This window comes from Microtus oregoni, unplaced genomic scaffold (assembly GCF_018167655.1).
Source record: "Microtus oregoni isolate MIOR12 unplaced genomic scaffold, Mior012 000061F_ref0000440, whole genome shotgun sequence".
In the NCBI taxonomy this organism is placed as follows: Eukaryota; Metazoa; Chordata; class Mammalia; order Rodentia; family Cricetidae; genus Microtus; species Microtus oregoni.
In genome coordinates, this window is record NW_024543871.1 from 7,481,183 (window position 1) to 7,503,158 (window position 21,976).

The 21,976-nt window shown below is 40.7% G+C and overlaps 1 protein-coding gene across 1 annotated transcript in view; it reads left to right on the top strand.

The window, feature by feature from the left end:
* Ace2 (angiotensin converting enzyme 2) overlaps nt 1–21,976 on the top strand; it is a 57,593-nt gene that overhangs the window by 8,105 nt on the left and 27,512 nt on the right. The window contains exons 2-8 of the mRNA XM_041639976.1: nt 3,988–4,146; nt 7,315–7,408; nt 8,579–8,722; nt 12,233–12,345; nt 13,528–13,633; nt 15,849–15,946; nt 19,874–20,043. Coding sequence (XP_041495910.1) covers nt 3,988–4,146; nt 7,315–7,408; nt 8,579–8,722; nt 12,233–12,345; nt 13,528–13,633; nt 15,849–15,946; nt 19,874–20,043 — 884 coding nt within the window. The remainder of the gene's footprint in view (nt 1–3,987; nt 4,147–7,314; nt 7,409–8,578; nt 8,723–12,232; nt 12,346–13,527; nt 13,634–15,848; nt 15,947–19,873; nt 20,044–21,976) is intronic.

Below are 21,976 nucleotides of genomic sequence, written 5' to 3' on the forward strand. Positions count from 1 at the left end.
ATTGAATAGGATACATTTTTTTTTTCCATTTTGCAAGTCTCTGGGTATGTTTAAAAACTGACCAAAGCAGTTTTGTTCTCTGAGCTTGGTGTGACTTTGAGGGCCATATCTGGAAACAAGACCAGCATATAGGGAGGGCTTGAGGATAGACCTTTTCCTTGCAGGTTTGTTGCACTGTAAGGCCCCCAGATGGCTAAGGTTCTCTCCAACTTTTAACTTCCATAAGTCTAGGACTGAGAGATTGCCGATGGTCTAGCTTCACTGTTGCGCTCTAGATAAAGAGAAAATAAGACAGAGTGCTTTACATCTCAATTTCTCACAAGAAGAAACTGCGCTCATCTGTGCATCACGAATTTTCAGAGATAACTGCCTATTTGAGCATATAAATACTTCACAGGCCTTAAGAGTTATGCTAGTTCTTCATTGAAAGCAGGGATCAACCCCAGTTTTAGGAAAGATTGGAGCGGTATACCTTCTCACGGTCTCTTCAGAAGCACACAGCCCCGCAGTGGCTTGTTCATTCTTATTTAGTACTGTCCCATCTGGAGACCTAAACGGGCACTTATTTTCTCACAACTGTGTTTATCAGAATCCTTAGATGAGATAGAAGGTACTTTTCTAATTGTGATAGCAAAATGGAACATGAACTGGATTTTTTTGGGAACACATTCCCTATGGTGGGATGCCTTGCTCAGCCTTGATGCAGGGAGAAAGGGTTTGGTCCTGCCTCAGCTTGATGTGCCAGGCTTTGTTGACTCTCAGCAGCAGGCCTTACCCCTTCTGAGGCCTGGATAGGGAGCGGGAGGAGGGGAGGGAGGGGGAACTGTGGTTGATATGTGTGCCTTACCAATAAAAGTTTATTGAAGAAAAACAGGTGAAATCTGAGCTTGGCCCAAGGGCTATAATTTATCAGCCCTGATTAAAGGGTGAAGCTGTGATTTATAACTTTGAAAAAAAAATAAATATAGGTCATAAAGACTTGCCTAGGAAATAAGAAGTTTATATAATACTAATTCTATATAATTATATTAATAACATGGATAGCTAGAATTTTTTCTTCACTCCAGAATATGGTGGGTTTTTTAAATTCGCTATCTAAGTTAATTTTTTAAATGGTAACATATGAAGTAAGGGGATTCAGTGTAGCATTTTCAGGCACACTTTGGTCATATTTGGTCTCCACTCTCTTATTCTCTTGCTCTTCTCTGTCTTCCCGCAGAGGGCCTTACTCTCTCTCTGTCTTTCCTCTTTTCTTCCTATCTCCCTTAACATAGACTCCCCCCTCCCGCCATGGTCTCATTTTAGTTTTCGTACACACACACACACACACACACACACACACACAGAGAGAGAGAGAGAGAGAGAGAGAGAGAGAGAGAGAGAGAGAGAGAGAGAGATCTAGGTTCGCAGAAAAGAAAATATGTTATTTGACAAAATTATTGCTTGAATAAAAGTGACATTATTTTGGGTAGGGGCCACTAGATCTATGTCCTAAGACAAAAGCTCACATGCAGACATTTAAAACCACAATGAAAGTATCGGATTTAATATATGTAGATAGTTCGAATATGTTGTTAAACATTTAAAAGTAGCATTTAGTAGTTTATACTTGTAGTCTTTGGAATTGCAAGGGAGTCTCTCAGGTTAGAAATACTCACTCACTACCTCACTACAGTTCTATATGGAAGTCAGAGAGTGAAAGTCCCCCGGTTGTTCCAAACACACGTGTCTTGTTCCCGAAGCCCCTATGGATGTCTGCAGAAAACTTGGCTGTTTCACTTGTTTCTTGTCTGCTTGTGCACAGAGGGAGTGTGGAGGGCTGTTTGTATCATCCCAGCTTGCTCCTTGAAGATGAGGAACTATATAAGTTATTGCCTAAGCTTTGCTTCATACGCAAGTCAGGTCTATAATTTATATGTAGCCAGCAGCCACCGTTTAAGCAGTTGGATAGGTGTATATGAACTGGATTTGTGTCTCTGCATAACAACTAGGCTGTTTATTTTACTTAGGGTCAGGAGCCTTAGGGGAGGATATAGAATAAACAGTAAAACAAAATGTAAAAGGATATCTTGGAAAAGAGCATTATTCAGGAACATTATTATTAATTTGAATTATGGAAATATGAATCAATTTGAAAATGCAAGTCAAGATAAAGTAATTTTTAATTCTCATAATGTATGATATACACGTGCATGCACACACGCACAGAGAGACATATGGTTTATATACCTTTGTTCTACAGGTTTTGTGTGCCAGGCGTCCAAGCATGCTTCTTCTATTTCTAGGTCTCATCAGCATGCATTAAAGGTACTATCTAGGGCTGTATGCATCCATTCTCCCTGCCACGCTCAGTGTGGCTAGGGTTAACATTGAAATCTCCGCAATGCTGCTGAACTGAGGTTCTTGGTTTATTGCAGGATGTCAGACAGTGGTCAGCCTCAGTTTCTTGCCATGAAGCCCTTTTCCAAGGAACAGTTCATAACATGGTATCTTGCTGCATTATAGTCCACAAGGCAAAGGGTCTGTTAACGAGATAAAAATGACAGTCTTACATAATGTAAATATGCACATCTTGCTCCTTTTGTTCCATGGGATTGTTTATAAGTCTGTTCCTGCTGAAGAGGATATCATGCACAGGAGTGACCAATAACAGACACGCATCCTGGAAGCCATCACAGAGTCTGTCTGCCCTAGATTCTAGGTCAGAATGCTGGATTGACTGTCAGCTCCACCACCTTGCTTAGTCCCTTGGCTAATGGATAAAAACAGCGACACAAGGATTTTTCCATCACATGGGTATTTATTTTAAAGCTCAAAAAGAGGCAAATTGTTTTTCAGAGCATCCTTCAGCCACCCGACTCCTACCTACTTCATGGTTACTTAAGTCTCCTCTCCTCTATGAATGCTTGAAACACTTTGGATCCCTGTTATGATTTTTATTCCTCTTATTATAGAAATGGATTGATTCCTTTGTGGGTCCTATGTTATTACATACTTGTGTTTCATTGAGAAGGCATTCTTAATGCATATCCCACTCGTCTGATACAATTCTAAGCAACGTAAGAACAGGAATTTTTCTCTATACGCAATAAAATAGCATTTATTAAATGCTTTGGAGGACTCAGGCACTCTGGCGAACCCTTTGCGGTGTGTAATTGCTATAATACTTACAAGAAGCCTTAAGTCACAGTCGCCTCTCTAGACCTGTTTGATCATGTGAGAGAACTTATTTGTCCAAATTTACACAGCTAGCCAGAGGTCTCTGGCTCCAGGTGGCCCACAGGCCACCTCTTTTGTGTGGCCTAAAGTAATACCATGTAGAAAGCAGCTGTCCCGTTTATCCTTTGCCAAATGCAAGTGAAGTTGTGCATTGAGAGAAGAGTGCGCTAGAAAAGTTGGGAGAAGTCCATTCTGCCTATTGTCAAGATGGGGCTGCGGGGAGGCAGGTAGATCCCAGAATCACTACCTGCTTGATGCCTTCTGGGGATGTCTGTTGCGAAGTGGCCACCCTACAAAATGGCCCTGCTCTGGGAAGCCTTCCTTTGAGATCACAATAGAAGGCCCTAATTCCTGCAGGAAACCATGGCACCCAGGCGCTCTCTTTGATCTGCTTCTCATTTCTCATGGCTCCAGTGGTCCCAAGGGACTATATTCCCATTGTGTCTGTCTACTTTGAGATCTGCAAGCTTCTCCTTTTAGACCGTTCCTCCCTGAATCTTTGGCCAACTCACCCACGTCACAGCAGTTCCAGGGCCTCACAGTGTGAATTATCTGTGAGAATTTACTTCCAGTTCTTGGGACAGGACCCTTGGGAAAACTAGGCACTGGGCCAGAAAGAACATGGCCCAAGAGTGGCCTGATTACTTTTAACCTAAACCTTGACCCCCAGCAAAGTAAGGGACTAAGCCACGCAGGAAGTAGTGGCCATTTCACCAGATGTTCTTTGGACTATATCTTCTGTCCAACTTTATTTTATTTATTTTTCAGAACGAGGCTGCTGCCAAATGGTCTGCCTTTTATGAAGAACAGTCTAAGCTTGCCAAAAGTTATTCCCTACAAGAAATTCAGAACCTCCTCCTCAAACGTCAACTGCAAACGCTTCAGCAGAGCGGGTCGTCGGCGCTCTCCGCAGACAAGAACAAACAGGTGTGGTTGTGAACAGTTTAGTCCTGGTCTCAAGACTTGAAATGTACGCGCAGTAATACACATTCATAGCCCACATGCAGGAGTTCTTCATCTGCAAAGATAGTAATGGCAGCTCTGTGCCTAGGTAGGGGAACTATAACATTTATGATCCAAGTTAAATTCTTTTTGACGGGTGAAAGAAGATACTTGGGCTCTGATCTGCACAGAGGTGAACTGGAATATGACATTTTGCACACTCTGGCCTGCCTTGACTGAGGCGGTCTAGGAGTCTGCCAGAGCAACTTTCTTTTTTGGTGTTGCTGTTTCTTCTTATTGCTAAATGCCTTACTTAGTTCATATCAACCTCATTCTTGATAAATCACCCAAATATTTTTTTTGTCAAAATAGCAGTAAAATGGCACATTAAATACCATCCTATGCTGAGCTGATTCCAAAAATTCTTATGTTTACCTTGTTAAAATACCATCTCTCATCCCATGCCCTAGTCAGGGGCCAGCAAACTTGAAAGCAAGCTGTAAAGAGACATAAAATAAATATCTTAGGTTTTGCAGGCCATATTGTCTGTGTCACAACAAGTCAGCTCTGCCATCAGAGCAGGAAGTCAGCCATAGATAATACATAGATGAATGGATTTGGCTGTCTTCCAATGAAGCTTTATGAAAACACACAGCAGACCCCTGATATAGCCTACTGAAATATTTTTATCTAAAATATTCAGCTCTTTTACATCAAAGTGTCCTCTCTCGGGGGCTTGTCCTCTGGAACTATGTATGTCTTAATCTCCATTTATAAAAATAAAAGTGCATGATAAGAACAGAGATAAAGCCATATGGTATTTGTTTCTACAAGTTGATATTTATTATTCTGCATTCCTCGGATTTAACTATTCCGCTAAGTTATTAATCTACCTTATCTTGTCTTGCCCTTGTCCCTCCGTCTATTTTTTTAAAAAACAAGAACTCCATGTGGAATCTTGCCCATTTGCATGTAGACAGCCTACTGCAGTCTCTGTGGCTCCTAGACATTTGTGTTTTGAAAAAGCCCCAAATAATTGCAATGTAATTACAAATAATTACAAAAAGCCAGGATTGCGAACAGAGGAGAGTTCAGAATGCATGGAGAGGAAGGAGGGGAGTCTGAAACATCAGGTAGAGAAAGAGACCACAGTGGTTTTGTGCTAAGGTAGATGCATTGCCTTAGATTTATGGGATCTTGTGGAGATTTAGAGCATGGGATTTATCTCATGTTCTCCAGACAATGCGTCAGTAGCAGAGTAAAATAATAAATGCATGAGGGCGTTAGGAGAAATCCAGCGTTTTAATTATTTGTGTGGAGAAATCAGTCCTCTGTTCTTTTCTTTCTCCTTGCTTCCCTTCTTCTCATTCATTTCTGTCTCCTTTCTTCCTGTGTTCCTGACCCACCATGGATCAACATGTGCGTAAGTTCAATTGGTCTCATGCTTAGATATAATGGCTCTATTGATTTTTAGAAAAAGCCTTACAGACATTTATTCTCTTCATTCCTGTATTTATCTTAGAGTGGAAATAAACCTTTTGCTGACCTGCCCCTGTGATGCCCTTGAGCAGCTCGGCTTTACCCAGTATCTCCACACCCCTGTACCTACAGGGTGAAGTTGAAACTCTTTATTGTGGCATAGATTGCTCCTTGTGATCTGGACCCCACTTATGTTGAAATAGGGAGCGGCGGGCTGTGTCCCGCCACCCGGCTAGCTTTACCCGAAATAATTACACGGAAACTGTATTCTTTTAAACACTGCCTGACCCATTAGTTTCAGTTTCTTATTGGCTAGCTTTTACATATTGATCTAACCCATTTCTATTAATCTGTGTAGCCCACGAGCTGGCTTACCAGGAATGATCTTAACCTGCGTCTGTCTGGAGTGGGAGAATCATGGCGACTCCCCGACTCAGCTTCTTTCTCCCAGCATTCCGTTCTGTTTACTCCGCCTACCTAAGGGTTGGCCTATCAAATGGGTCTAGGCAGTTTCTTTATTAATAAGAAATTACTCCCACATCACACTTATCTCTCTGTTCTCTTGGCCTCCACTCCCTTCAGTGAGCACCATTTCACCACTGTTAAAAACAGCTTGCCTTGCCCACCTTAAGGTCCACCTTCTCCTTTCCTTTACCTGACCAATCTCTGCTTCTGGATCATGCACCTCTAAGGGCCCTTCCTCTAGGAAGCCGTTTCTAGACCCTCAAGTTACTATTCCCCCTTATTCTACCCTCCCCACTCCTTAGTAATATTGTCACATCACTTTTTGGTGACAGTTACAGTACCTGCTCCTTATACTGTGATCCACTACGTGGCCATCTTATTCCATGACTTGGGGGACTTTGAAGGTCAGAGACTTGTTTAGTTCAGAATTACCAGAATGTCGAGCATAGTGGAATCTTAGTCAATGCTAAAAGAAACAGAAACACAATCTCTGTGTGGATGTGAAAAATACACCTGGGAGTTTTGGAGGACATGTTTGTTCTAGTTAAATTATCTGCATTATCACAAGTACTCAAGATTCTGTGTTAGATGATGGCATAGGCAATTGCATAAGCTGTTTGTTCTCTATACATAGGAACACACTTGGCAAAGAAGATATGAATTGCTCTATTTTGAAGCATTTCAAACTCCCATCAGCACGTGAGCTCATGAGTTCACAGAGACGGAAGCAGCAAACACAGGGCCAACGTGGGTCTGCACCAGGTCCTCTGTGTATATATCACAGCTTTTAGCTTAGGGTTTTTATGGGACTTCTGACTGTGAGAATGAGTGGGTCTCTGATTCTCTTGCCTGCTTCTGGAACTCTTTTCCTCTTGTTGGGTTGCTGTGCCCAGCTTCGATGTAATAGTTTCTGCTTTATCGTGTTAGATTTTATTTTGTCTTGTTTGCTTATTATCTCTTAGACGCCTGTTCTTTTCTAATGAGAGACAGAAAGGTAGCAGAGCCAGAGAGAAGGATAGGTGTGTGTTGGGGGAACAGGGAGGAGTAGAAGGGGGACCTATAATCAGAATACGTTGTATGAGAAACCAATCTATTTTAAATAAAAGGGAGAAAAGAGAAAAATACCCATGACCAAAAGGATATCTTTATGCTGCCTCCATTATAATACATTTTCCATGCTTGCCACTACTCATTATGTTTAATTTGCAGTTGAACACAATTCTGAACACTATGAGCACCATTTACAGCACCGGAAAAGTCTGCAACCCCAAGAATCCACAGGAATGCTTATTACTTGAACCAGGTAGGTTATCTGCTTTTAGTAGTAGCTTTAAAATTTGTATGTTCATGTATGCGCAGTATACATGCATATGCAAGTGCCCTTGGGTCGGCAGAGGTCAGAGGACAACCTCAATAGTCATTCCTCAGCAGTTCTCTTTGAGACAGGGTCTCTCACTGGATGGGCATGCACCAAGCAGATATTATGGTTTGTCAGCAAGTCCAAAGGGTTTTCAGGTCTCTGATTCCTCGGGGCTGGAATTACAAGTGCATACCACCATACCTGACTTTTAATATGAGTTCTGGAAATTGAACTCAGGCCCTCCTCCTTGTACGGCAAGCACTTTCTGGTAGAGTCATTTCCCAACCTGAAACAGACCTTGGACAATGGCACAATGTTTTTCAGACGGGTCATCTAAAGATGAAACCATTCCAAGGTGTTTCCATTCACAGAGTCTCCTTTTTAAAAATTTGTACTTATTTTCATTGTGTGTATGCGTGTTCCATGTGTGTAGATGTGGCCACCCATTACTTTTTGAGGTCAGAGGAAGAGGCTGGGTGTCCTGCTCTCTTACTCTCTGCCTTATTCCCATGAAACAAGTTCTCTCACTGAGCCTGGAGCCAAGTTGGCTGCCAGCGAGTCCCAGAGATCCTTCTGTCTCTGTTCCTCCTGGCACTGGGATTGCAGTTGCATGCCCAGCCATGCCTAGCTGTGTGTGTGTTTGTTTTTGAGATTCTAATGCAATTACACCATTTCTTCTTTCTCTCTCTTCCCTTTAAACCCTTCCATGGGCCCTCCTCATTCTCCTTCAACACGCAGCTTTTTTCCCCATGGCTTCTGGGGATTTAGACTCAGGTTCTCATGTTTGTGAGCAAGCACTTTTGTTTCCTGAGCTGTATTTACAGCCCTTCATAGAGATTCTTTTAACTTAAAAAAAAACGCATTGTAAATTTTATTACATTCAAGTAATTTAATTAAGTCAGTAATTAAATTACTTCAGTGATTTTTATTCCTTTGCAGATGCATTTGGATCTAATAATAAGTACAGAGATACTACCCATGACATTTTGCTTAGTAACCTGGATATTTGCCAGTCTTTTAATTCTTTAAAGCCTCTATATATGTAGATACAAATTATTTGCATGATAAATACAAATACCTCACATGTGTGCTCATTTTCCTTTGGGCCAACAGGTTTGGATGACATAATGGCGACCAGCACAGACTACAACGAGAGGCTCTGGGCTTGGGAAGGCTGGCGGGCCGAGGTGGGCAAGCAGATGAGGCCGTTATATGAAGAGTATGTGGTCCTAAAAAATGAGATGGCAAAAGCAAACAGTAAGTGCACTGCTTTGTCCAAGTCTCTCTGCTTTCCACAGGGAGGGTGTTACAGGACTATTTCTCATTTTATCACCAAGCTTGCCCTGTAATATTTGGATGCCGCTAAATTAGCAATTGTTTACTTAAAGGTTCACGTTACCTGTCACAGGGAGCCAGTGGGACATTAAAAAGGTGGCACTGTAAGTGGATGGTTCAAAGAGCTTATGGGATCTCAAATGAATAATCTGTGAATTATTAATTATTCATGGAGGCCTAAGGCCCCAGTGGGGAACTAAGTGAATGCTGCCACTGAGTGGAGATCCTACTATTCAGACAGGATGAGAGACAAAGACAATATTCATTTACCAAAATCCTCATTTGGTCACAATTCAGTCTCAGAGTTCATTTCAGGGTGCTATGTATACAAATAATTTGCAAATAAACACAGGATCACTGTTATAGTGTCTGAGATGAAGTGGGTGGCATCTGAGAATATAAGACCCTCAACAGAAGCAGGATTAAAAACTTAGGGATCAATTGCACATTTTAAAGATAACGGCAGAATGAGTAGGGACCAAGGGCTTGGAAACAAGTAAGCTTCTGCCCCTTGCCAGCTGTGTGACTTTGGACACGTGATTTTATTGCTCTAAGCATAGGCCGTTGGTGGGAATATAGATTGGTGCAACCATTACGGAAAAATGATCTGGTGGCCCCCAGAGAAGTTTCAGAGAGAACGGATGATCTGGTAATCCCCCTTCTGGGCAGGTACTCAGATCACCACATTTATCACATTCTTAACAGTAGCCCCAATGGGGAAAGCAAATCAGGTGCCCGTTAACAGAAAAATGAATAAAGAAGCCATACCATATGTATATATGCATATAATAAAAGATATACAGTAAGTAAAAGGGTCAACTAACTCTACAGAAAAAGAATGAAATGTCACTGAGCAGTGGTGGCTCATGTCTTTTTTTTCATTTTGTACATTCTTTTATATTTATTTATTTATTTATTTATTTTTATTTTAAAAAAGGAAACAAATTATCTTTTTTCATTATACATACCAATCCAAGTTCCCACTCCTTCCCCTCCTCCCATTCCCTCCTCCTACTCCGCACCCCACCCCTATCCACTCCTCAGAAAGGGTAAGGCACATTGCTTTGGGAAAGGTCCAAGGCCTTCCCTACTATATCCAGGCTGAGCATGGTATCCATCCAAAGAGAATCTGTTCCAAAAAGCCAGTGCACGCAGTAGGGATAAATCCTGGTGCCACAGCCAGTGTCCCCCCAGTCTGCTCCAGCCATACAACTGTCACCTACATTCAGAGGGACTAGTTTGGGCTTGCGCTGGTTCCTTCCCAGTCCTGCTGGAGTTGGTGAGCTTCCATTAGTTCAGGTAGACTGCTTCAGTGGGTGTGGCATATGCCTTTTTAATCCTAAAACTCGGGGTGGGGGGTGGGAGGGCAAAGGCAGGTGGATCTCTAAGTCTGAGGTCAGCCTGGTCTCCAGAGCTAGTTCCAGGACAGCCAATGCTACAGAGAGAAAACGTGCCTTGGAAAAAACAAAGAAGAATAAAACTGTCATTACTGGAGCGATGGGAGGAAATGGGAAAATGCAGGCCGAAGGATTTGAAGTAGCACATGGTATAGGCAACAACATGGAGAAACTACCAAACAGGGCCACTCAATGGATAGAGAGAAAGGTTCATTGGGGACCAAACTGCCAAGGCCATCTTTAGGGGTGTGAGCAGCGAGAAGAGCAAAATGGTCGGAAGGCAAGCAGATCTTTCCTGACCATCAGCAGTACAGGCTCCGAGTTGGTACAGACCATAAAGATTGACTGGGAACTGGGGCATTTGTCTAAAGTGTTTGACATTTGGGGGAAGGTTAGAGAGGGTTCCTGGAGGATTAAGGGTGGTCCCTGGCAAACAGGAACCCATTTTAGGAGATCTGATTTTCCGGTAAACAGAAACTGCTTTTAGCCTTGTTTACCTGGCCAAAGTCCTTCTGTTTAGGACATGTTACCAGCACTGCCATTTGGGGGTGGGGTGGGGCAAGGGGAGCTTTAGACTTAACAGGATGAATGAGATTAAAAATGATATGTACAATATGAGGACTATGGTGAGAAACAGCCTACAGTATTCAGGATTTTTCCTGACTAAGCACATTGTCATTGCTCTTTCTAAGACAAAAAAAAGAACTATGTGAGATGTTAATTCGTGTCCCTATAATAAGAATTTTGCTATATATGTAACATAGCATCGTGTTGTATGACCTGAAACATACACACTAAATTTGATTTAAGTGCAACTGTCGTATCTTGTACAGAAATCATGGTTTCACTCCAGTCCTCCCTGACTTAAAACGGATTTCTGCCCACTCTTCTGAAGTGGCTGCTGAACCTTGGATCTGGGACGAGTTAGGGAAAGGAGTGGGGGACGGATATGATAAAATACATTGTGTGAGATTTTCAAGGAATTAATAGAAGATATTTAAAAAAGCACAGTTTGTCAATTAGCACAATGGGCTTTAGAATGGCCACAATATCACATGGTTTCTGTGCTTGTTAAACCAGATAATCTACTTAAACTCCTGAGGAACAGAATTAGCAAGTCTTTACTTTCATTTGCATTTTTTTGGAGTTAACATCTAGAAGGGTAACAAAATGTGATCATCCTTAATATCTTCTTCTGTTCTGTCCCATCAAGACTAATCTATGTAGACTGTAGTTCCCTCTTAATATCTTCTTCTGTTCTGTCCCATCAAGACTAATCAATCTATGTAGACTGTAGTTCCCTCTTAATATCTTCTTCTGTTCTGTCCCATCAAGACTAATCAATCTATGTAGACTGTAGTTCCCTCTTAATATCTTCTTCTGTTCTGTCCCATCAAGACAAATCTATGTAGACTGTAGTTCCCTCTTAATATCTTCTTCTGTACTGTCCCATCAAGACTAATCAATCTATGTAGACTGTAGTTCCCTCTTAATATCTTCTTCTGTTCTGTCCCATCAAGACTAATCAATCTATGTAGACTGTAGTTCCCTCTTAATATCTTCTTCTGTACTGTCCCATCAAGACTAATCAATCTATGTAGACTGTAGTTCCCTCTTAATATCTTCTTCTGTTCTGTCCCATCAAGACTAATCAATCTATGTAGACTGTAGTTCCCTCTTAATATCTTCTTCTGTACTGTCCCATCAAGACTAATCAATCTATGTAGACTGTAGTTCCCTCTTAATATCTTCTTCTGTACTGTCCCATCAAGACTAATTAATCTATGTAGACTGTAGTTCCCTCTTAATATCTTCTTCTGTACTGTCCCATCAAGACTAATCTATGTAGACTGTAGTTCCCTCTTAATATCTTCTTCTGTTCTGTCCCATCAAGACTAATCAATCTATGTAGACTGTAGTTCCCTCTTAATATCTTCTTCTGTACTGTCCCATCAAGACTAATCTATGTAGACTGTAGTTCCCTCCTTTTGTTTTCTTAATGCTTCCTTCTTTCTCTTTTCAAAAATAACCCCAGATTATAAAGACTATGGGGATTACTGGAGAGGGGATTATGAAGCCGAGGGAGCAGATGGCTACAACTACAGCGGCGACCAGTTGATCCAGGATGTGGAGCGAACCTTCCAAGAGGTAACAGATGAACAGCCGGGCATTTAAACAGCCAATAGCTAAAGGCCATTGTTTTTAGTCTTATTTTGTTTTGTTTGCTGCTTTTTAAATTTTTTTTTGTTTTGGTCAGGGTCCCTTTACATAGTCCTGACTGCCCCGAAACTCACTGTGTAGATCAGGATGGCCTTGAACTCACAGAGATCTACCTGCTTCTGCTGCCCAAATGCTGGGATCAAAGGTGTGTGCTACCATGCCCAGCAAGAACTATTATTTTTAACATGCAAATTGGTCACTCCCAGCTCTCACAGAATTATAGCATATTAGAGTTTGGAAAGATTTTTTTTTTTTTGAGACAGGCTGGCCTCTAACTTGCAGTGGAACTAAGGATGACCTTGAACTCCTGATCTCTTCTGCCTTCCTCTGCTGAGTTAGGATTACCGGTGTGCAACACCACGCCCGATTTGTGCAGGGCTGGGGAATGAATTTAGAACTTTGGTGCATTCTAGGCAATCACTCCACTAATTGAGCTATGTCCTCAGCCCTTGGAAAATATTTTCGAGAAAACTCTGAGCAGGTCCTACAGACAACCAGAACTGTCCTGCTCTTCTGTCTTTTACCCACTGACTAGGAATTACCAATAGAAAGACTGGATGGAGGAAAGTTCTTTCTGATCCTTTCTGATCGCGAGCTTCCTGCAGTCAGCCTACTCTTCCTTTTTTAGCAGAAAAACCATAGACTTCCCTCCTTCCTCAGAACTCTCAGGGTTTTTATTTCATTAGTCTTTAACAAGGAAGTTTTTCCTTTTTTTCTTTCTTTCCTTCCTTCCTTCCTTCCTTCCTTCCTTCCTTTTTTCCTTCCTCCTTCCCTCCCTTCCTCCTTCCCTCCCTCCCACCCTTTCTCTCTCTCTCTTTCTCCCTCTCTTTCTTTCTAGAAAAAGTCCTAGAACAAAAGAAATTAGTAGCATCTGAAAATGACTTTTTGACATCAGCTTTCCTCTGGGGCCTTGCAATCCTCCCAGGGCTCATGTTGATTTATTCAGCGGGGCTAGCCAGAGTCAGTAGTTGTTAAGAAGGAATGCTCACAAACTCTCAGAATATCTGAGAGGAGAAGAAATTAATTGTCCTGTATGAAGAAGCTCTTATTTCTAGAGTTGAGCATTGGAAACTGAAGTTGGGTATTTGGGGTCATAAACTTTCTTTTCAGATTAAGCCATTATATGAACATCTTCATGCCTATGTGAGGACGAAACTGATGGATACCTACCCCTCCTACATCAGCCCTACTGGATGCCTCCCTGCTCATTTGCTTGGTAAGGGACTGCAGGGGTTCTTTGTGTTCTTTCTCCGCCTAGTTCTTCCCACGACTAAAGCTGTCTGTTGGAAGGTTGTTCAAGCTAACGCATTTGAGGATACCTGTAAATAACGTTACTATCATTACGGAAGCTTTCTAAAAACACATTTTCAGCAGAAAGTCAATTAAAAACTATTCTTTATTCTATTTAAAATGAATCTAGTCTCTAACATTTATTCTCTATTTAAGATGACTAGGGAAAGAATCCTAGGTTAAAATGTGTTTATTCCAGTTGGTTGGCGAAGCTTGGGATTTCAGTATTAGTCTGAGTGAAAGAGCTCAGTGGGCAAAAGGCGGCAGGAGAGAAATGTCTCTAGGATAAAGATACTGCCTTCTGGAAAGCTTCGGGAGTTCAAGCTAGACTGTGCCAATAAATCTTACTGAAAATACTCTGTTTGGAATCACATTTGAACAATGAATGAAGGAGAATGGCCATCCTCTCCTACCCCAGCTGCCAAGGCCAAGTAAAATAGAAAGACCTGAAAATTTCCTGCCATGCATGTTTAGCATTCCTCATAGATAAACCTCATATCTACCAGTAGGGATGTGAACAAAAGAACTTTGGGAATCTTTAACACAACATAGAAATCTTCTCTATGATGTCTCTGGCAGGTGATATTCAGTAATTTTGTGTCTGCTTAAATCTGTCTGGTGTGGTGAGCTCTTTCTTCCTACCGTGGTAGGTTCATTCTTCTTTCCAAGCAGATGCTGCTTGGTACCAATTATATGAAAGTTCTGTTTTATATGGACCCAGACCAGCCCTTCTCTAGTGTCTTCTGTTCGTTATTCTTATTTCCATGCATAGCATTACCCAGAATATGTCAGTTTGTATTCGACAAGATGACCTTCTAGACATACATGATCAGCTGTCATATAAGACACCTGGCCACAATTCTATCTTCACCACAGATTAGTGACGATTATAGTTATTATCATATATGTTTTGTTTTCCTTCCTTCAAGTTCAATGTGTTATGGTAATTTTGCTATTGTTATGAGTTATAATGTAAATATCTGATAGGGGACCCCAAAGGGGTGTAGGCCCCATCATTTTATCAGCAGCTGAAGTTCCTACTTGCTTTAGAAGTCATATCATTTTGCTTCTTGGGCCACTTTGGTCTTTTACTATGTACTGAACTTTGTTCTGTGGTAAGTATTTACAAATTTAAGTATGTAAATTCACTTCTATCTTTATTAAATCCAATCTTTTAAAAAAACAAATCCACCAGGGCTGGCAAGATGGCATGGCAGGTGAAAATGCTTACCATGCCAACCCGATGATCTGAGTTTGATCTGTGGAATCCACGGCGGAAGGAGAGAATCAACTACTGAAAATTGTCCTCTGCTAATTGTTCACACGTGGGCTGTGGTACATGCCCGCCTTGCTCACACACATCACACACAGGCACGCATGCGCACAATTATTATTATTTATTGGTAAATGAGTTCACTGGAGTACTCTTCATGTCATTGTGTTGCCCACATTTTTAGTGCTAGGGTTTGGTCTCTCACTATTCCAGTGCATCCTTTTCTGGATCCATCTTTCCTTTTAGGATTTCTGGCCCTGAATCCAACTTCACAGTGTTGAAGTTGCTCAGCTACCTAGTTAGGTGTGCTATTATGGTATTAAAAGTAAAACTTACGTATCAATATCAGTTAATAGTATTTGTTGAGGGCATGGTGGCTTTTTATAAACCTAATGTGTAGTAGCTATGATGTCCCATATGTTTTATTTTGTTCTGGTTTTTTGAGAAAGGGTCTCACCATATAGTCCTGACTGGACTGGAACTTGCTGTGTAACCCAGGCTGGTCCTGAACTTGAGATCCTTTTCTCTTAGCCTCTCAAGTCCTGAGCTTTCTGGCATGCATCACCATGTCCAGTTTTAATTGTGCCTTCCAATAATAATTTATTATAGGAGAATCTGTGAAGATTCTTTAACAAGCTTTGCCTAAACACAGAATCTCTTGTACTCTTAGTATTTTACAGGTGATAAAGAATGTTACTATAAGAAAAGGACCCAAAGGAGAAATGGGATTAGTGAAAAGGGAATGCAAATCTAGATGGTTTAGAAATACTGAATGACTGCCATGCTCAGGCAACCATATGCACTATGAAGATTGGATCTGTATTTCTGTTGCTTTTGTCAAATATTAATGTATTCTTTTTGTAAATAGGTGATATGTGGGGGAGATTTTGGACAAATCTGTACCCTTTGACAGTTCCCTTTGGCGAGAAACCGAACATAGATGTTACTGATGCAATGGTGAATCAGGTAGGAAGAAGAAGTCTTAAACCATGAGGCTTCAACTGTATTTTTCATTTATGCACCTTTCTGTTCTGATCTTGTATGTGAAATCATGTTGATAGAGATCCAAGTTAACTTAAAGTTATTTCTTATGTATTTTCGTCAAAAAGTAGTTTATAATGTCACAGATCTCAAGTACCTTCAATAACAGGACCTCTATTTATCTTGTTGAGAGACAATCAAAATTGAGATGACCTGATTTTTTTCTTTAAGCACTAAGATATGGATTAATCACTTGGTTGGAATCGCACATTTCAAAGTCAATTTTTCTGAGTAATCAGTCTATAATCTCTATGAATAGTGATGAACAGGAACATCTTATTTTGGATATTAAAAGTCATTGTTGAAATATTACAAGAATCCTTTAAATCAATTGTGTTCTCTTTCATCGGTGAAATCATATTAGATTTTACATGGTTTTTTAAAAATTTAATTAAGTTCTACATTTATGATTAGAAAGAATGGTGACATTTTTAATTGATTTTTATTGAGCTCTACATTTTTCTCTGCTCCTCTCCCTGCCTCTCCCTTCCCACATTTTTATTCACCTCTAAAATGGTCTCAGATGGTCACACAATAATTAACTATGTATGCTTGCTGAATATTTGCTCGCAAATCCCCTTACAGCTGTAAGGAGTAATGCAGTGAGGACCTTCACATATGTAGCATACTCCTGGGGAAAAGTCATGGTAGAATAAAACCCCAAAGCTGCAAGCCCTCAACTTGTTCAGCTGTTCTTGCTCCATGTTGTCATTGAGTCGTAGCAGATGGCCATCATGATATCAACTCTTGTTCTTTCCCAAGGGCCTCCATGTGTATTGTATATTGCCTTCCACACTGTCTATGTAGTTGCTGCTTTTCCAGTGTTACCTCTAAAAGTGTCAGAGGAGCTCCATTAGAGCTCCATGCTATAAGAGACAAGACGGGCTTGGAGATGCGATTCACCTAATGGCACAAAGATCATCAGGGGCAGCTCCTTTTTCAATTCAAAACTTCTAATGATTCTCGTCCACTTCCGTTTTTCTGTTCATTTACTATTCTAAATATGTTGACTGTGCTTACCGGTCTGTGCTGTTTTGTTCATTCAGCTTCAGAATATCATATTCAAAAACAATCTGGAAATTTATATGCCATAGCAAGCTCCCGCCCCTAAGAATCTTAAACACTAAGAACAAAGCAAGAGACATTACAGTCTCTGACTTTAAAACACACTACAAAGTGGGATCATTAAAAATAGACACAGAGACCACTAGAGCAGAACAGAAAACCTAGAAGCAAACTCATGCATTCATACCCAACCAATATTCAACAAAGGTGCTGAGAACTTACATTTGAGCAAGGACAGCCTGTTCAATAATTATTAGATGCTGTGAAATTACATGTGCACATGTAGAAGAACCAAACGGGAATTTTGTCTCTTACCCGTTCCAAAAACCAAATCAAAAGGGCCAAAGATCTAGTTGAAAGACCAGAGACTATGAAGCAGGGGTAGTGATTCCAGACATTGGAATAGGTAAGGAATTTTTGAGTAAGACCCCCAAAACACAGAACTCAAAAGCTAAAGTAGACAAACATGAAAGTAAAAGCTTCTGCACAGTTAAGGAAACAAAAGGAAGAGAAAACAATATGCAGAACACAAGAAAGTATTGAAAACATGGACATGTGGTGAGAGTTAATGTCTAACATGTATAAGAAATACAATAGCAAAACTCCATATAATCTAACTAAAACGTGAGCATTGTTCTTCAATAGGTATTTCTTAAAAGAAGGCATATAGTTAATCATTCTATAAAAATGTTCAATGCTATCAATGATCATGAAAATGCAATTCAAAGCAAAAATGTATAATGACTTCGCTCCAGTAAAAAATGGCTATTTAAAAAAGAAAAAAAAATTAAAACAAACAGCAACAACAGCAAAAACAAACAAACAAAAATAATCCACTGGGTGCTGATGAGGATGTGAAGTAAAGAGAACCCTTCCACACTGACTTGGAAATGCAACTTAGTACATCCATTAGAGGAAACAGCCCACCACTTCCTTAGGGAATTAAAAATGCAACTGCCATATAATCCAGCAACTTTATTCCTGGGTATATATCCAAAGGAAATGAAATGAGTATGTTAAAGTGTCCTCGATACTCGCATGTTTGTCAGAAGGCTGTTCATAATGCTCCAGACATGAGAACAAACTCAGTGTCTCTATCGGGATGAATAGATAAAAGAGAGTGTGCCACCTGCACACAGTGGAATACTTTTCAGCATCATGAATGAATTCCTGTCATTCATGAGAGATGAATGGCTCTCAGGCATTCAGATGGAACTGGAGGGCATTGCGTTAAGCGAAATAAGCCAGACATACAAAGAAAAGCACATATGATCTCACTCATATGTGGGAGTACTAAAGCTGATCTCATGAAAGTTGAGGGGAGAATGGAGGTCACCAGATGCTGAAGCATGTAAGGAGAAGAAGGAGGGAGATGAAGTTATCATCAGTTCACAGTAATAATTTAGATGTGCTATTGCACAGTGCATTGACTATAGATAATGATGACATACTGTGTAGTTTTGATAAGCCCAAAGAAAGAAATCAAATATTTTCTCCATAAATAAATGGTAAATGAGAAAACAGATATGTGTATCTTAATTGGAACATTAGACAGCATATATGTGTATGAAAACACACATTATATCCCAGAAACGTGTACATTTCTATTCGTTTGTATCAGTAAACGATGAATTCAAATTAAAAGATGGTCATACTAATTAGTACCAATTTTTTGACATTAAGCCTTTAGGAGTCAATAATATAACTGATGACGCTAATAATAACAATACACATTCATATTCTGTTTCTTATCGCTAGGGTTGACAGAATAGATACACTAAACATGACTGATATTCAAGATCAGAATAAATCTTCTGTTACTAAAAATAGTTCATGGCACCAAGTATTAAATAGTCAACCTTTGTTTGCCTGATGTGGGCTTCATTGCCTCAGCGGGCTTGGTTGTCCCCTGAGACATTGGTATGAAAGAATTTGCCAGGTGGCACATGCCTATGGCAATCTTTGTACAGTTTCAAAACATTCTGAGAGTTCAGATGCTGAAGTGAAGCTCAAATCCTCATTGGCTTCTAGGCTACATCTGGCTTTTTGCTTCTAAAGGCTTAGACCTTCGTGTCTACTATGTTATTCATTTCTTTCATTGAGTCAAACATATGTCTTGACTCTTCAAGGAGTTCAGTGACTGCTGCCTTTAGGTAAGTAGTCTTCAGCAAATGGATCATTAGGTTTTTTTTGGTTTGTGTTGGAATATAAAGAAAACTAATCGTGGATTTAGCTTGAAGGTAGATGGTTTGTCTAACATACGTAAAGCCCTGGATTGCTTCACAGCACTGGAGGGTGGGGGAGTCCTTAAAAACCCAAAATCCAAGAATAAGGACAAAACAAAAGAAAAAAAAAGCATCTCACATGTAACTCAGCTTGTTGTTAATATTTTCATGTATCTTTTTATTAGTGAACATTGATACCAACTAAATGGTTTCTTTTAATTTTTTTCACTTCTAGTTTTACTCTATTTGATAATGTCCGTATGGTTTCTCTGTAGATAGTTTGTGTGCCTGCACAGTTTCTCTTCCGCAAAAGTCTTATTCCTTACTCATTCTGATGACCGTTTCCTCTTTGCTTATATAAAACCATATTCAATGTAAGTAACTCCTTGACACAAGTTTTGATTATTTCCTAGGTAAATTCCCTAGAGGCAGCTGTGCAGGCAGGTGGTAAACATTCAAAAGCCCAGCTGTCTGTTGGGAAAGTTATGCTAACGTCTATGGCCAACAGGAAGAATTTCTCTTATAGTATAGGGACTAAATATTCTTTCTTTTTCTCCCTCAGGGCTGGGATGCAGAATGGATATTTAAAGAGGCAGAGAAGTTTTTTGTTTCTGTTGGCCTTCCTAATATGACTCAAGGATTCTGGGAAAACTCAATGCTGGTTGATCCAGGCGATGGTCGGAAAGTGGTCTGCCATCCCACAGCTTGGGACCTGGGGAAAGATGACTTCAGGTACTTGGGCTGATGCTTGCAGCGCAGATACTGAACAGGAAGCAATGAAGGCAGGATTCCCTATGCTTCTCTGAGCATATGATTTAAGGGTCTGCAAAGTAAAGCTGGGGGTCCACAAGAGTACATCTGTCTCACTCAGGAAAAGAAGGTCCACAGGTCCTGAATGGCACTTTTAGAGAAGATACCTTACTTGAAAATTTGCGTGTTCATTAGTCTCCTGATGACAGGGTTGGTGGCACCTCTATTAGGAAAGATTTGGTGCCGAGAACCTATTACAGATGAACAAATGACTCACACGTTGATCTTCCCCTCTGCCCCTCACTCTTGTGAAATAGGACAAACGGATAACAAATTGGAATAAGAGGGAGAAAATGGTACATGCTGTGAGAGAGACATGGGGAATGCTTTCTTAGGAATTGGAATACGGGAATGAGCCACTCCTGTACTAGGAGATAGGATCAGACAAGGTCTTTATGGGTGGTTTAGGAATTGAGCTTGGATTGCAAGAAGAGGTTGGATAGATACCTGGGAGGACAGCACATGGGAAGAACAGAGGGATTAGGTGCAGAGGGCGGGACCTGGTGTCGGTGCTGAAGTCAGCAATCTCAGGCTGGAACAAAAAAAAATATGTTCAGGATAGTTTGAGAGTCTGTGATGTGGCAGAATGAGCATGGGGTTTGGAATCCAAGGTGTGTCACTTAGTGATCGGGCAACCTTGGGCAAAGTCAGCTTGGCTTTCAGTTTCCTTATCTACAAAGCAGAACACTAATGACCAGGTTTGTATCTTGGGTTCATTCCCTGGCTTGCACTGGCAGTTTATATAAGGGGAGACCTCTCAGGAAAAGGCAAGTGAGGGAACAGGTCGAGTTAGGCATAGCCGGTAAGGATGCATTCTGTGATGGAGACTTGACTCCAGCCTGATCTCATGAACTGCTCTGAAGCCTGATTTGAATCAGAATTCATCACACCTTGAGTCAAAGGTGTGGTCTTTATATCTACCCTATGTTAGTCAGTCACAGGCTGTAGATTACCCCAAAGTATTAAGAAAATCTCTCGCCCAGGGGTGGTAGTGCATGCCTTTAACCCCAGCACTTGGGAGGCAGAGGAAGGCAGATCTCTTTGAGTTCAAGGTCAGCCTGGTCTGCAAAGCGAGTTCCAGGATGGCCAGGACTATTACATAAATAAACCCTATCTTGAAAAAAGAAAAGAAAAGAAAAGAAAAAAACCCTCTCTTTGGGGAATAGGGTCTAGTTCTACAAACCCGCATTAGAATTAGAGGTCAGTAGTCTTTTCCTGTAAAGATAGTAAGGAGTGAGGGCTTTGAAAACCTCTGTGCAGCTGGGCAGTGGTGGCACACACCTTTAAGCCTTTAATTCCAGCACTTGGGAGGCAGAGACAGGCAGATCTCTGTGAGTTCAGGACCAGCCTGGTCTACAGAGTGAGTTCAAGGACAGGCAGGGCTGTTATATAGAGAAAATCTTCCTCAACCCTACACCCCCAAAAGAACCCCCCTTTTGCAATTAGACAACTGTGCCCTGTAGCATGAAAACAGAGATAAATAATCCATAAACAAACGAGTGGGGATTGTGCCAATTACGCTTTATAAAAGCAGGCATCAGACTGTTGGTGATCAGTCCAAATCTTCCAGTAAGGCTAAGAAATGAGAACATATTCATAAATATAGATAGCAAGTATATAATAGCTATTATAATTGTGAGAAAAAAGAATAGAGAGAAATGTTAGGAAAGCAAGTTGTGGTCATATTGGGGTGGATATAGGAGGTTGACCTTATTCTAAACAGTGGGGGCGTTTCTGAAGAGTGTTTATCAGTGTGCAAAGAGCAAACAAAAGGGAAAGATGGGAAGATCCATCTAAAAATCTCTTGAAATATACCACCCATTCATATGTGAGTGAATATAGGGATGTGAAATGG